At 39.7% G+C, this 13,693-nt stretch overlaps 1 protein-coding gene across 1 annotated transcript in view; it reads right to left on the reverse strand.

The window, feature by feature from the left end:
• nup210 (nucleoporin 210) overlaps window positions 1-13,693 on the reverse strand; it is a gene marked incomplete in the record, with an annotated part of 37,470 nt that overhangs the window by 7,956 nt on the left and 15,821 nt on the right. Inside the window, 19 exon segments of the mRNA XM_014010573.1 lie at window positions 1,840-1,976; window positions 2,123-2,343; window positions 5,853-6,028; window positions 6,502-6,676; window positions 6,769-6,860; window positions 7,206-7,364; window positions 8,249-8,380; window positions 8,488-8,568; window positions 8,643-8,822; window positions 9,172-9,234; window positions 9,309-9,444; window positions 9,525-9,652; window positions 9,818-9,946; window positions 10,027-10,128; window positions 11,408-11,512; window positions 12,288-12,394; window positions 12,527-12,719; window positions 12,943-13,116; window positions 13,227-13,445. Coding sequence (XP_013866027.1) covers window positions 1,840-1,976; window positions 2,123-2,343; window positions 5,853-6,028; window positions 6,502-6,676; window positions 6,769-6,860; window positions 7,206-7,364; window positions 8,249-8,380; window positions 8,488-8,568; window positions 8,643-8,822; window positions 9,172-9,234; window positions 9,309-9,444; window positions 9,525-9,652; window positions 9,818-9,946; window positions 10,027-10,128; window positions 11,408-11,512; window positions 12,288-12,394; window positions 12,527-12,719; window positions 12,943-13,116; window positions 13,227-13,445 — 2,709 coding nt within the window.

The following is a 13,693-nucleotide window of genomic DNA, read 5'->3' on the forward strand; positions in this document are numbered from 1 at the left end:
CACACACACACACACACACACACACACACACACACACACACACACACACACACACACACAGAAGACAGATCTTTCTCAGGTGTGTGTACGTTGCAGCGATCAAATTTACATCTTCCGCTAATTGTTTGCATCAATCACATCAGAGAAACGAACTGAAACCTTGCTGCTTGCATTAATGCTTCCTCGCACACTGATAGAGAAACACCTTCATCAAGATCATTTCCTGAAGACACTTGAGACCACTTAACTGTACATTAAATACTACTTCTCATGAAATCGCACTTTGCAGAAAGGAAAGATTCATTTAGTTTTGCTGCCTACGATCAGCTTTTCATTAAGTCAGTGAGGTTAAGAACAGTAAGGGTCTGTACTCCTACTTGTCAAAGATATTGTTTCTGAGAAGTGATGAGGAATATATTACTATAATTCATTCCGAATTCTGTACAAATCTCTGCCAAAACTAAACTAAGGAATAAGAAACTTTTCCAGTTTGCAGAATTACGCAGTTTTTTCCCCTGCATGCTTGTTTTATGTTTGATTACTTAATTTAATAAATTTATGTTTATTAGAGGTTAGTACTGATGTTAAAAGCACAACACTATATTTTTAGGTTTTCCTTTTTATAATGTTGATAATGTTTAATCTATTATGTTTTGATTGAAATAGGTTCAGTTGCATGTCCGAATTATATAACAACACATAATCAACCGTTATGAGAACAGTAGGTGAGAATTTTGTATGAATGCCTGTGATTCAGCCGTAGGTCAGTAGGGGGCAAACGCAGGCATTGAAGACCTTGTATAAATTGATTAAGTTCCTGGTTTTTCGCCAGTGTGGTTTCCCGTCAGCTCTGGTGACATTAAACCTCACTCAGTCCCAGAATTCTGGTGTTGTATGGTTTTATTCCTTCTACAAATCATTTTATTTAACAATGGTGGTTTTAAAATTGACTTCATTCTATTGAATACGAATTTTTCTTACATAAAACATTAGTGGATAAAATATTAGTGACACCTCGTACTGACACTGACCACCTCAGTTCATTCAGTAGACACACGGAGGCAGAGAGGGAGGACCTAAACCCCCCAAACACCTTTTCAGGCGCCTCTGTACCTCTGAGCGAGGTCGTTTGTACTGCTGAATTCTAAAAAGGTGGTCCGGAGTAGTGTCTCCAACAGATTAGAATAAAGTGCTGATCGATACCTTCCAGGACCGCCCAGCCACAGGTTTGTTAAGTCAAACACCGTAGCCCAAGACTGTTCAACTAAACTGCTCATGGGGCCAGAGTTATTCAAAGCCAACAGCTTAGGGGCCGGACATCCGGGGGGGGTTACTGCACTGCATTTTGTAAAAGAACAAGTTTGTTTACCTTTCAAATTATTTTATTTTGCTGCACTAAATCATAAAGTCAATTTTTAAAATTGATTTAATGTCTATTTTATATTCAATTAGGTAAAAAATAAATAAAAATAATTCACTGGCGGCTCGCCACTTGAACAGTCCTGCAGTAGCCGGATTCCCCCCGGCCCCCGAGCTCCTTGCTCTACAGAGGAGGAAATAAAAAACAGACTAAATCAGCACAAAGACTGTCTGAAAGTATGCAGCAGTGTGGATACAACTGTGATACGAGTCAGATTATTTTGAAATTTAAACCCTACTAAGGTAGGCTACTTGGACGTATTTTGATCTGGGCCACATAATAAGAACCATCCTGCTGCTGGAGTGACAGCAACACGTCAGAGCAGGTAAATCTTCACACCTCTTCTGATTCTGCGCTGATTAATGTTTCATCGAGATAAGAGAGCGTTTCCATTTGCAACTTGTGAGCACAGAACTGACCTCTCTGTAGGTTTTCAAAACTCCAGGTATTTCATAGTATACAGTGACGGTCCCAGAGTCTCTGGCTACAGCCGCACCACTCTTAGGGTCCACCTGAAGTACCCCGTCTGCAGAGGAGCTCCATGTACCGTGAACACCTACAAAACAAGGCGAAATAATCATCTGCTTTGACACAATGTGCAAGGTAAAATAAATAAATAAAATTAACCCATTCTGAAAAAAAGGTGGAACTAGAATTTAAACAGGTTTAAGACAGAACTGCAGGGTTTCTGACACCCCTCACCATCTGGGCTCGTTAACTGGACGTGGAAGCAGACCACGTCTCCCACCACCAGTTTGTTGGACTCGTCCATGTAGATGGCGTGCTGGACAGGAAGTGGAACGTAATCTGCCACGCCCATGTTCTCGTTGTCCCACGCTGCGAGAAGCGTCAGACCCACGTTGACGGTTCTCACCGTCAGCGTGTGATTAGAGGGGCCGACCCCCACCTGCACAAGATCATCTCTGCAGGGAGAGAAAGGGAGCACACAATGCTTCATTTGATTTTGAGTTGAAACACTTGGCTGCAGCTTACGGGGCTAGCAAAGCACATTATTTTTTTGGTATGTCTAATTTAAAATGGAAATAAATTAGAAAAAAAATTAAATTAAAACAAAATCCCCTTTCAATCAAATTAGAATGTACAATTAAACCAAATTCATGAAGTCAACAAAGACCAGGAAATAACAATTAGGCTGATTGATGTCATGAATCCTGGTGAACACTGAGGTGTTAGACCACTACACTATCACCCACTTTTCATGGCAGAGGGTCCTTATTCCAAAAAGGACAAACAAAAACTAATCAATAATTATCAATATCAACCGATATGAACAATATCACCCTGCCCTAAGAACCAGAGGACCAAATTTAATGAAACGCTCAGAAGTCAACCTGATTCAAGATGGCTGCCTCGACTAATCGACCTTGGCACTGACAATAAATCAGTCAGTTTTAGAGTCTGGGTTAAAACTGGGTGTGTTCACAGATCCCTCAGTGAATGCTAGTATTATTGCTTTCATTGTCTGAAGCTTCCATATAAATGTTGTTTCACTGTACTGCAAACAAACCTTTACAACACGAATGAGGTGTTCTATTTAGAGTTACTGCTGTTTGTTTTACAACAAGCGCCTATTTCTAATGTTAGTCTGAGCCCATTACTCAGCTTTACTGCACACAGAATATAGACCTCATCTGAAAGCACACAGCTCTGCAGGCCCAGCAGTTTTGTAGGCAATAATAAGTTTTGGTCTGCCGACAATTCCTACACCAGCCCTCTCTTTTTTTTTTGTAATAAAAAAATTGCTTTTGCAAATAACTGTTGTTTTTAAGGGGCTTGGTGAAATTGTTTACAAATCCAGTATAGAACTTGTCTTATTCCACCTGTCTTCTTTAGACTTTGTAATATAAGCGTCCTACTTTTTGCCTTTTTCTGCAAAAGCTCGGTACTAAACAAATACGACGAACTGTTTCAAACTCAGACACCAGTAAAATCCAATTGGCCCCTAAGAGGCTCAGTAGGACTTAATCACAGGCCAGTAACCGTAGTTCCCACACTACCAGGGCTTTACTTCTTTGTTGTTTTTTTTTTTTGTTTTGTTTTTTGTAGTTTTCCTTTAAAATTGTTTCAGCAACTGGAGGTGAAGTAATGGAAACAATTCACTGTGCAGACTGATGAGGGAGTCTCAATGAAATTGCAGCAATTGTTTCTGCTCTAGACCCTCATTGAGTTCACTCACTCAGGTGAGAGTGACCCAGCTGAACTGAGGTTGCAGGAGCAACCGGGTAATTTAATTTCGTGCCCTCTTCATAGAGCCTGCTGCTACACTTCACCACGACCTCTACTGCTCTGGTCAGACTGAACAGATATTAATGTGCTAAAAGTGAAGAAAGAGCAGCAGGATGGTGTAAAACAGGCTACATAAAAACAGATTTGCCCCATTAGTCTTATATTCTGTTAACCCTGCTGCTACTCTGCCTAGAACACCTGGACTTTCAATATTTTTTAGTTATTATGATGATTAAAGTTTTATTCCTTACAAAAAGAAGTTTATTTAAAAAAATGAACCTAACATCAATATCAAAAACAAATTATAGGTGAAAAATGCTCATAGCAGAACCAAAAACATGCAAAGAGGTAAGTTCAGTAACAAGACATCTGCTCCTCCAGTCTGTTTGTCAAATACTGAAAATAATTATGTGGATTTATGTTAATTCTGCTATTTGCACCCATTTGATTTAATGCAGGTAATTGGAGACAATTAAACAATTACGCAGGCTTAATCATGTTTTTAAACATTTGCAATTACATGACTAAGTGTTGTGATAAGCTCATTGCACAGCTGACATTTTCTGAGTTTTTAACGCTGTAGCTTCAAAGTTAGAAATGCCATGGACTAGATTCACTTTTCTTAGCTGATTAAAAGAAACATGAAGGATAACTGTGCATCGTTGTTTCATTACAACAGAAGTGAAAACATTTGTAGCTCTTTAAAGCACCACAATGCAGCAAAAAAAGGTTTATTCTAATGTTTAGTTGCAGAGTATGTCCTGATTTAATAAAAATGTAGTTGTAACTTCTCCAACTTTTCAAACTGCATTAAGTGCATCATTTGTTTTTTGCTTTGCTAATAAGCTATTGATCCTGAATCTGAATATCTTAAACACTGAGAGGAAAAAGGCTGTGCTGGCTCTCAAACATTCAATTATGCAAAAGAAGTAATAAAAGCATCAGCACAAACTGTCCGTGTTGTGTCTCCTGAACGCACTTTGAAGAGCTCCCACACTGACAACATCCAAGTGTGTCGGACTTTAAAGTTAGACTGAGCTCACTGTGTGCCAGCACATTTAACTACCGGTGAATAGGGCTGGGCATAATTGTATCGTCTGCAAAGACTTGTCAGGAAAAAAAACTGTCAACAATTAACATTTTAAACTGGCTGAATTATAGCATTGTTTTGTGTTCATTAGCTGTGTTGGCCACCTTGAATCATGTTAACTGACGTTAAACGTTGACTAATTGTAGATACAAGTCTGACAATTATTTTCAGATTTTCATGAGAGATAATAAAAAATGACTAGTCAAGATAAAACAGACTAATTCCAATAAAAGGCCAGTTACTGTCCATCTTTATCAGCCTTACAAATAAGACATTTAAAATATTTGGTTTAATACAAGTTTCCTGTTAAACACAGAACTTTTTGGTAAATCATATAATTAGACTTAGGCTTCCTGAGTTAATCCTTCGTTATTATAGTTAATTAGTTCTGCTGCTTTAGGCTTAGACTACTGGAGCATAAACTGACCACATTTCCTCACTCTATAATCTTTAGTCTCTTCTTTATTTGTTTGTTTTTATTCTATCAATAATGTGTTTTCTTTGTCTCTCTTGCAGAGGAAAATACACCTGGACCAGTCCTGTGTTTGTCTGCGTCTTTCCTGTCCCCAAACCCAGCCGGTCGAGGCAGATGGCCGCCTGTCCTGAGCCTGGTTCTGCTGGAGGTTTCTTCCTGTTAAGGGGGAGTTTTTCCTCTCCGCTGCTGCAGGTGTGCTGCTCAGGATGGGAGACGGTGACGAAGCTACGATTCTGTGCAGTCTGCTGGCTTCTTTAGATTTATTGGTTTTTTTTTTTTTGTGTGTGTACAACAGAGACAACAGTTGTTGTGACTTGGCGTTATTTAAATAAACTGAATTGAAATTGAATAGAACTTTTGTTATAATTTTAGTAATAATTATTTCTACCATCAAAAGACTATTAGCTATCGCTGAGCTTATCCTTCTGAAGAAAAACACCCAAAGATGATGTCATTTCCTGTCATTTTCTGTCACAGAGGGGCCATCTGATGTTTCTGTTGTCATACCCTCAAAACTGAAGTGGCTCCATTTCTCACACTGCAGCATTTTGACTTCACTCGACACTTTTATCACCCGGTTTGATTTAGGCACAAAGAGAAACGTTCCAGGGTTGACCGACCTGTTGGTAGAAAACGTAAGGTGGGAGTTGGAGCTGTGAAGAGCCTCTCCGGTGCTAGCGTGAAAGTGTGCAGTGAAGGTGAGCAGCATTCCCAGGGGAAAGGCAGTCAGGCCCTCTCGTGTCTGGGTGTGGAGCACGGGGCCGGCACTGAAGCGGATATAGGACACAGGGACCACCTGAGGAGTGGAGAGGAGGAGTGGTGTCACAATCAGTGACCGTCAGCAGGCATTTCAAAGGCTTGTTAACAAACAGAGAGGCCATGCAGAGACTGGCGAAGCCTCGCTCTCAGTCACTGAACAGGTTTAGACAGCTCATGATTAATGAATGACCTATACTTAATATTTTATCAAACAAAAACCTTCATAGAAATTATGCACGGCAATGTTTTCTTTTTCTGTGTAACAAACAGAAAATAAAAACATTTTCTGCTTTAAAGGGCAATTTCACAAGCTCCACTGCAACTCTGCCCACAGTTACTGTTTACCACTGTTAAAAAAGGTGGATATTTTCAAATCTGGAAACATCTTGACGAGGGGCAAAGCTTCTGACAGGAGGTCAGAAAAATGTATTTCGCTGTCAGTTTACGGAGGGTACTGTCTTTCAACACCAAAACCTCAAACGTCTTTCACTCAGTGGCTCTCGGGCTGACCTTTACGGTGAGGATGAGCGTTTGATTGACGCCGAACGTCTCCTGCGAGGTGATCAGCAGAGAAGAGATGCCAGTGAGGGAGCCAGAGGAGAGGAGGCCTTTATCGTCAACCTGGGTGACGACGACCTGGTCGGGCAAGTCCAGCATCCGGTAGGAGAGCGCACCCACGCCGTCCCTGTGCGACAAGAGAAAATCACGTTTCATGTAAGGCAATGAAACCCTCCTGCGTGTGCGTGAAGAGATAAAACCCCCTGAAGTGCAACTCACCTGTTCGTTTGGAGTTTGAGGACTGAGTTTGGAGCCAGCAGTAACTCCTCAGCCTGTATCTGAGGACTGAGCACTTGCAGCTTGTCGTAGACCTTGATCAAAGCAGAAGCGTTGATACTGTTATTGGGGACTTTCGTTGTCCTTTGATGTTTCTGTGCTCGTGACATGCCATAGTTTAATACAATCTGAAGCTGATATGAATTCTGCTTCTGCTAATCTGTGGTATCGCCTCATAAATTTTACAGGGAAATTCAAACATCAGTAATATCGGTGCAAAAAGAAAAAAATAAGCTTTTTTGTTCTGAAGACGCAGCGGGAGACATTGTCGTTATAAGCAAAGTAGTTCAGAAAAAAGGGATTTAAATTATTTATAACTAAGTGGAAATTATAATATTAGGTAAGACTTTTCTCTGCTCTGGTTTTAAACAGTGCTGTACCTGGATCTGGATTTCATCACTGAGCTCCTGTAGGCTCCCCTGCAGCTGCTGAGCCTTTGGGTCGGTAACTCTGAGAACCACCTTCAGCCCGGTCCGACCCCTCATCCTTCCCGTTACTCTCATGGCGAAGTTGTGCTCCGGCTGAAGGTTGACGTTGGTCTGCGCAGGACACGGATCATTAAAGAAGTGGTTAAAAATAGCAGCAGTGAATCTAACTCTTTATAAATGCACTGAGGTTTAACAACAGTCTCAGCAGGTACTGGATTTAAAAACTACACCAGAAAATGGAAACAACATATCTTCATTTAATCTAAACCAAAAACAGACATGTTTTATTTATACAAAGCATTTAACAGCCAGAACTAAACAACTAAGAACCTTATCTTAGGTTTTTCAAAATAAAACACCATTAATTGAATAATTTATTACTTTCCTAAAATAATTGCCAAAGTAATTTCCTTAGGCAAAACTGACATTTTGTCCTCAGTAAGCTCCTAATGATGCCTGCCATCTGTGGTAAATCTGCCTACACACTCAGCCGATTAAATCAATTGATTCTACCCTTTCAAGATAAAGGCCTATGTCACAATGTGACTTCAGCTGATTTATTTTGCCATAATAGTCCAATTGCAATGTAACTCTCCATATTATGTTAAAGTTTTAGTCAAGATTTTTAATGTTTCCTGAAAAAACTTGAAAGCATGAGTTTGGTGAGTGTTTTAGGAAAAGTGTCTAAATAAATGCCAATTACCATTTACACTCTTCTTTATTGTGAATTAATTTAGAACTCAGCAAAACAATAAAAGTTTGTGCTTCATTCTAGTCACATTTCAGTAGAAAGTAAAACATGTTTTGGTCAAAACCAGTGAAATTTCAAAAATTTTTGGTACAAGTATCTGTAAAAAGCAGCTCAGTCAAGTAGTTATGAGTGGAAAGTGGCGCTGAGTATAAATAAGTAATGGTAATTAAATTATCCACCAAACTCAGTCAGGTTTTTTTTGTTTTGTTTGTTTTGCTGAACGGCTTGAAAAAAAAAAAGATACCTCGGAGTGCCTGGGCTGGACGTCCAGAATGTCTCTCTTGGTGGTGGACCAGTAGAAGGTGAGACTGGGCAGAACACTTCCAAAGGAGAAGGGAGTCTGACTGTTGGTCAGCCCCATCACATATACCGGCATCTAGAAAATAAATGAAATCAGCTGCAATCACTCACTCACAGAGATTCAATAATAAAATCTTGTTGCATTTAAACATCTATGAGTTAGTGATTTTTAATTACTCATACCTGTGCTCCTGTTTTCATTCTTGTAATAGGCGCTCTGATTCGAATGGCCGTCAAAAACACAACCTCTACCTCTACTTGATCCTACGACCAGAAAGAAACTAGGTTTTCAAGAGTTACAGTTGAGAGAGGACTCACCATCACTGGTTGATATTTACCTGAGAGACGATGACGAGCTTCCCAGTCTCAGCATCAACGGCTTGGACCAGCCCCGTTACTGTAACGTTACCGACATGGGCACCTCTAACGTGACCCATCGCATTAACAGAAGCTATGTCTTCATCGGAAATGGAAAAAATTATATGGGACTGAGGCTGAGGACCACCCTCTGATGTGATCTATAAGCGATAGCAAGAGTAAAGAGATGAAATACTACGAATGAGAGATGAGCACTAAAAACAGCAACATTTCATCACTTAAGACAAACTATTAAACTATACCATCTATGTTTTAAACAACCACAACTCAAAAACTACACAAGTAATATGTTCAACGCTCAGGAAACTACTTTGATATAAATCATTCTTAATGAGGGGATGTGATGAGGGAAATGACAGGTAAGATGGATATTTAAATCAAGAGCAATTAGGGTTTTACCAGAGGATTTTCACCAGAAGATAAATTAAAGACCAGAGGAAATGAGGCCACTTGTTTTCACACAGCTCCAACATCAAAAACTACACTTACCTGCATCATCGCTCCTATTAACAGAGTCATTTTCCTTGGGATGAGTTTGAACGGTGGAAAGACCTTACAAAAAAAAATTTTTTATTCAACATATGCAAGAGCAAAAACATGAACTGACTTTATCTACTGAGCTATACCTCAATTTGCTGTGGTGCAGAGGCAATTTTTCTTCCGTTTTTATCCACAACAACAGCTGACAGAGTAGTCTGACCAATAACAGCTCCCTTCACCAGAAACACTGCTGTGTCACTTTCTGTGGATTCTGCTAACGGCCTGCAGAAGAGACGGTCAGAAAATTAAGGCTTGTTTGGTTTTACATGTTCAACCTGAACTCCAGGCTTTGGATTACTCACCGGAGAGAAACTATCGCAGAAGCTGCCTTGAGTTTAAGGTTCATGAACTGGAAATAGTTGGATGGGAAAGGCTTCTTATTACCATCCAAGACTCTGACATAAGCTTTTACAGATTTCCCGATCTCCACCTGTAATCAACATGCGTTATGCTCATGAACAGGGAGATAAATGTGGCTTTAATGGGGACAGAGCATGACATCATCACTAAAAATGAACATTTGAGAGAATACAAACCCCAGCAAACATTCAGGAATGTGTAACATTAATAATAATAATGTTTTCTGTAAACTGACCTTGTCAACCACTCTCACATAAACCTCCAGGATGTCAGAAACATGAACTGTGGCTTCAGCTGGAGCTGGAAAGGCCAGACAGAGATCGTGAACCATCACTTTCACCGTGCCTGGATGGACTGGAGAAACCTGGACCAGACAAGAACACTTGGCACTGGAGAAGCTTATTCAAACAAATTCAGTTTACAGTGGAGTTGTGCGATTCTTACCTGAGCTGTGCTTTGGGCCTCTTGGAAAAGCACATTCACGATCCCTTTCACACTGGTGTTGACAAAGAAGTGGCCTGAACCCTCTTTTAAGGCCAGATTTAACTAGAAGACAAAATGCAGTCAAAGTGAGGTGAAACTGGTAAAATGAACAAATTGTCACTGAAACCTTTTAGGTTACATCAGAAATAAGACAGGATTAAAAAAGGAGGAGCACTGAGCAAAGAGGCCAGGTTTCTGCTGTGTCATGTGTGACACTAATTTGTTTAGAGGTTTAAATGGTATAGATTAACCACATTTAAAATCATTTCTCAGAGTGATGATTGTAATGGAAAAATATTTAGTTTTAAGCCAGTAATTCCTGATGTACATTAATGACTCAGTTTTTCATGGCACCCTATTTATCTGTAGATAGTGAGTGTGCTAACAGCAGTCACTCTTACTTATCACCTGTAATTATCTCTGTGTTTTGCCTCCAACCAGCAAGGCCCTTAGGATGAAATCTTGATAAGATGACATAATGGTGTTTGTTAAACACTATTTATCAAAGACCTTCTAACTCCCTCAGTGGGGCAGGGGTACACAAGATCTCTGACAGAGAGATGGTTTTTATGTGCCTTGCTTATTGCAATAAAAAAATAAACCCTCAGATGACCATTCTATGAAGTGCTTTTATTCTCTGAATCACGTATTTAAGTTCTTGTTAAATAAATATTCCCACAATAATAATAGTTAATAGAAATGCGGCAGCCTTTTTTCAATTATTTAACCAAATAAATGGTTACAATGCAAACTAAAAGATCCATTATTTTTCTAGACAACTTTTATTAAAGGTATTATTACATTTAGAATATCATTTAATGAGCAGACATTCCTGTCAAAACTGTTTTTGTTTTTAATTGAGCAAACTTTAAAATAAGCATGTGTGTAATTACTGCATAATCAATGAATGCAGCGCTGGTGCAGAATCACCTCCCTCACTAGAACGTGTTGCAGCATCATCGTTTCCATTACCTCATGCAGCATTTGTGATACCGGCAGTTTGCAATGGCCTTATTAATCCAAGGCAAATAGATGTATTACTGACAGAAAAATAAGAAAAATAACTCTTGCATTTTTGAGATAGTGGGTAATGATGATTCATTTGTACCGATTTACAAATTGGCCGTGTGTCTTAAACTGAATGCAGCCGTCACTGCTGATAATAAACAGAACAGCTCAACATTAAGGTTACACAGATAATGATCAACTAAAAAAACAACTTGATCAAACATATTTTAAACTTCAGTAAACAAGTTATAAAGGCTGCTGATTCATCAGGGAACAAAGACTTAACAGTGACGTGAGATCAATGCTATCACAGTTATTGTTACACGGTACTTACCTGAACATCTGGGTGGTTGTAAATAGTCACAGTATCAGGAAAAACTTTCACATCTTCAACTAAGAGAAGCTCCAGTGTGGCAGAGACAGGAGTGAGCGGGTCGTACTGTCAGAACAGAAACACAAGTTCAAACAGTTCATGATAATAAATAAAGATTATACTAAAATAAGTTGAAGTTGTACAGGAGGGAAAACGTAACATGAAACCTCCAAAAGCAATATTCAGTCGTTACAGAGCAAACAAGACAACTGTCCTGCTGAGAGAGGGTGGAAGTCTATTGTTACAAAAAAGTAGATGTCACAGATAAAATAGTAATTTCTTATGATTCTCTATTGTTGAATTTTGTAAAAAATTTACATAAAACATTAAAAAGATGATAAAGTGTGCTTGGCTGCTGCAGTGACAGCATTTCTTCATGGTTTGGCTGTGAAAGAACAAGTAGAGTCAGAGTATAAAACTAGGAGGAAATCTCAGTGAGTCAATTCTCCAGAGACGAGCTCAAGAAGCTTTAACAGAAATTTTGTTGAGAGCTGAAGATATAAAACCCCTCTGGTCACATCTTTGCAGCTCGACAGCCATTTAGAAGGATCATCCTGTTAAATAATGCTGAACACAACATGATGACTTAAATGGAAAAAAATAAAATCCATATGAAGTTATGGGGTCTGACAAGGTTGAACGCCATTAAATAAAAAAAGACACATTTTCATTGTGACACAATGATTCCAACAGCCTGTTGTGTAGAAGCCAAAGAGTTGACCTTAAGAGGAACAAGTAAAGTGATTTACACGAGAAAAAAAGTGTTTAATTCAACCGTTTTTGGTTGCAAACAAAGTGAAAAGCTGATTTACTTGGATGCTGCACCACAGGTTTTACTTACTGGACTGGGAACTTTGGCTGCTGCTAGATGTGGGACCTGATATCCAAGAGCCGTCACTGTAATGGCTGCTATCCCCGTCTGCTGATGGACGAGAACCGTCTGACGACCTGCAAAGTAATATTCACACATTAAAAAAAATGAATCCTATACTACGCAAAATCACTAACAGAGAACATATTTATCTTTTTATTTATTATTATTAGCAAAACAATCCATTAAATCTAGAAATATATCATTACCATGGAGTTTCATCTGTTTATTGTTATCTTCTAATGGTTGTAGCTCCATGGGCATACTGGACTCGATACTGGCCAGAGACGGCCTCGATGACTCCCACAACATGCTCAGGGAGCTAAAGTTGTCAAACTTTCTTCCTTGTTGATCAAAAGCTGCCAAGTCCAAAATGGGGTTACGATAATTTGAAACAGGGACCTGGGTGAGAAAAGAAACTCTAAATTATTTTGATTTTTAACATTGTTGGTTGTACTTGTACACAAAAGGACGTTAGTTTACCGTAAAGCTCACGCTTCTACAATAACCAAAATAACTTTTGCTCAATAAATTTACCAACAACAGCAATAATCAATATTAGATAGTAAAACAAATACTAACAGTACCCATGGACACAGCTGTCCCTTCAGCAGAGATCACTCACCACCTGTTTGTTCTGTTTCAGCAGTGGGCAGCTCAGGTCCAGCTGTGGACTCGTGTAAACTGGAACCAGAGTGAGGCGTGATGGAGGCGCACACACAAACTTCACCACAGCTGGCTCCACAGCAGGAAATGGATTGGTCACACTGGCCTTGTTCCCCACCGTCACCTCAAGCACCTGAAGAGAAGCACAAATCCTTTTTGTTCCAATATACAACCACCTCTTTGAACTATTCTGATACAAAAGAGTAAACAGAACGTGCAGTCGAGTGTTTGAGTTGTGCTGACCTGCTCTCCCAGAGCCCTGCAGGTCGCTCGGAGCCAGTGCTGGTTATAGTTGTGGGATGAGGGACTGGTCAGAGTAAGGCTCAGGCTGGACTCGTCCTCAGCTCTCGAAGTGCAGAAGAACTTTGAAGGTTCTAAAACCCAGGGCCGTGGGCCACCCTCAAACAGCATGTCCTTAGAGGATCCCAGAGTGACCACAGCCACGGACACGGGATCAACTGCCTGAAAAACAACAAGCTCTAATGTACAGGTTCTCTTTTAAAGGGGCAATATCATGTAAAATCAACTTTGAGTTTTATATCATGTTATAATGTTATACTCTCATAAAAACATGACCAAAGCCTTGCTTTGACTCATTCATGCATGTTTGAGAAATCCTGCAGTGTTTTTAGGAAGCCGTGCTGAGGAGCAAAACGACAGGTGGGGACCTGAAATGCCTTTTTGTACCAGATACGCCCTTGGGACGTGTC

The sequence above is a fragment of the Austrofundulus limnaeus genome, unplaced genomic scaffold (genome assembly GCF_001266775.1).
Source record: "Austrofundulus limnaeus strain Quisiro unplaced genomic scaffold, Austrofundulus_limnaeus-1.0 Scaffold70, whole genome shotgun sequence".
Taxonomy (NCBI): Eukaryota; Metazoa; Chordata; class Actinopteri; order Cyprinodontiformes; family Rivulidae; genus Austrofundulus; species Austrofundulus limnaeus.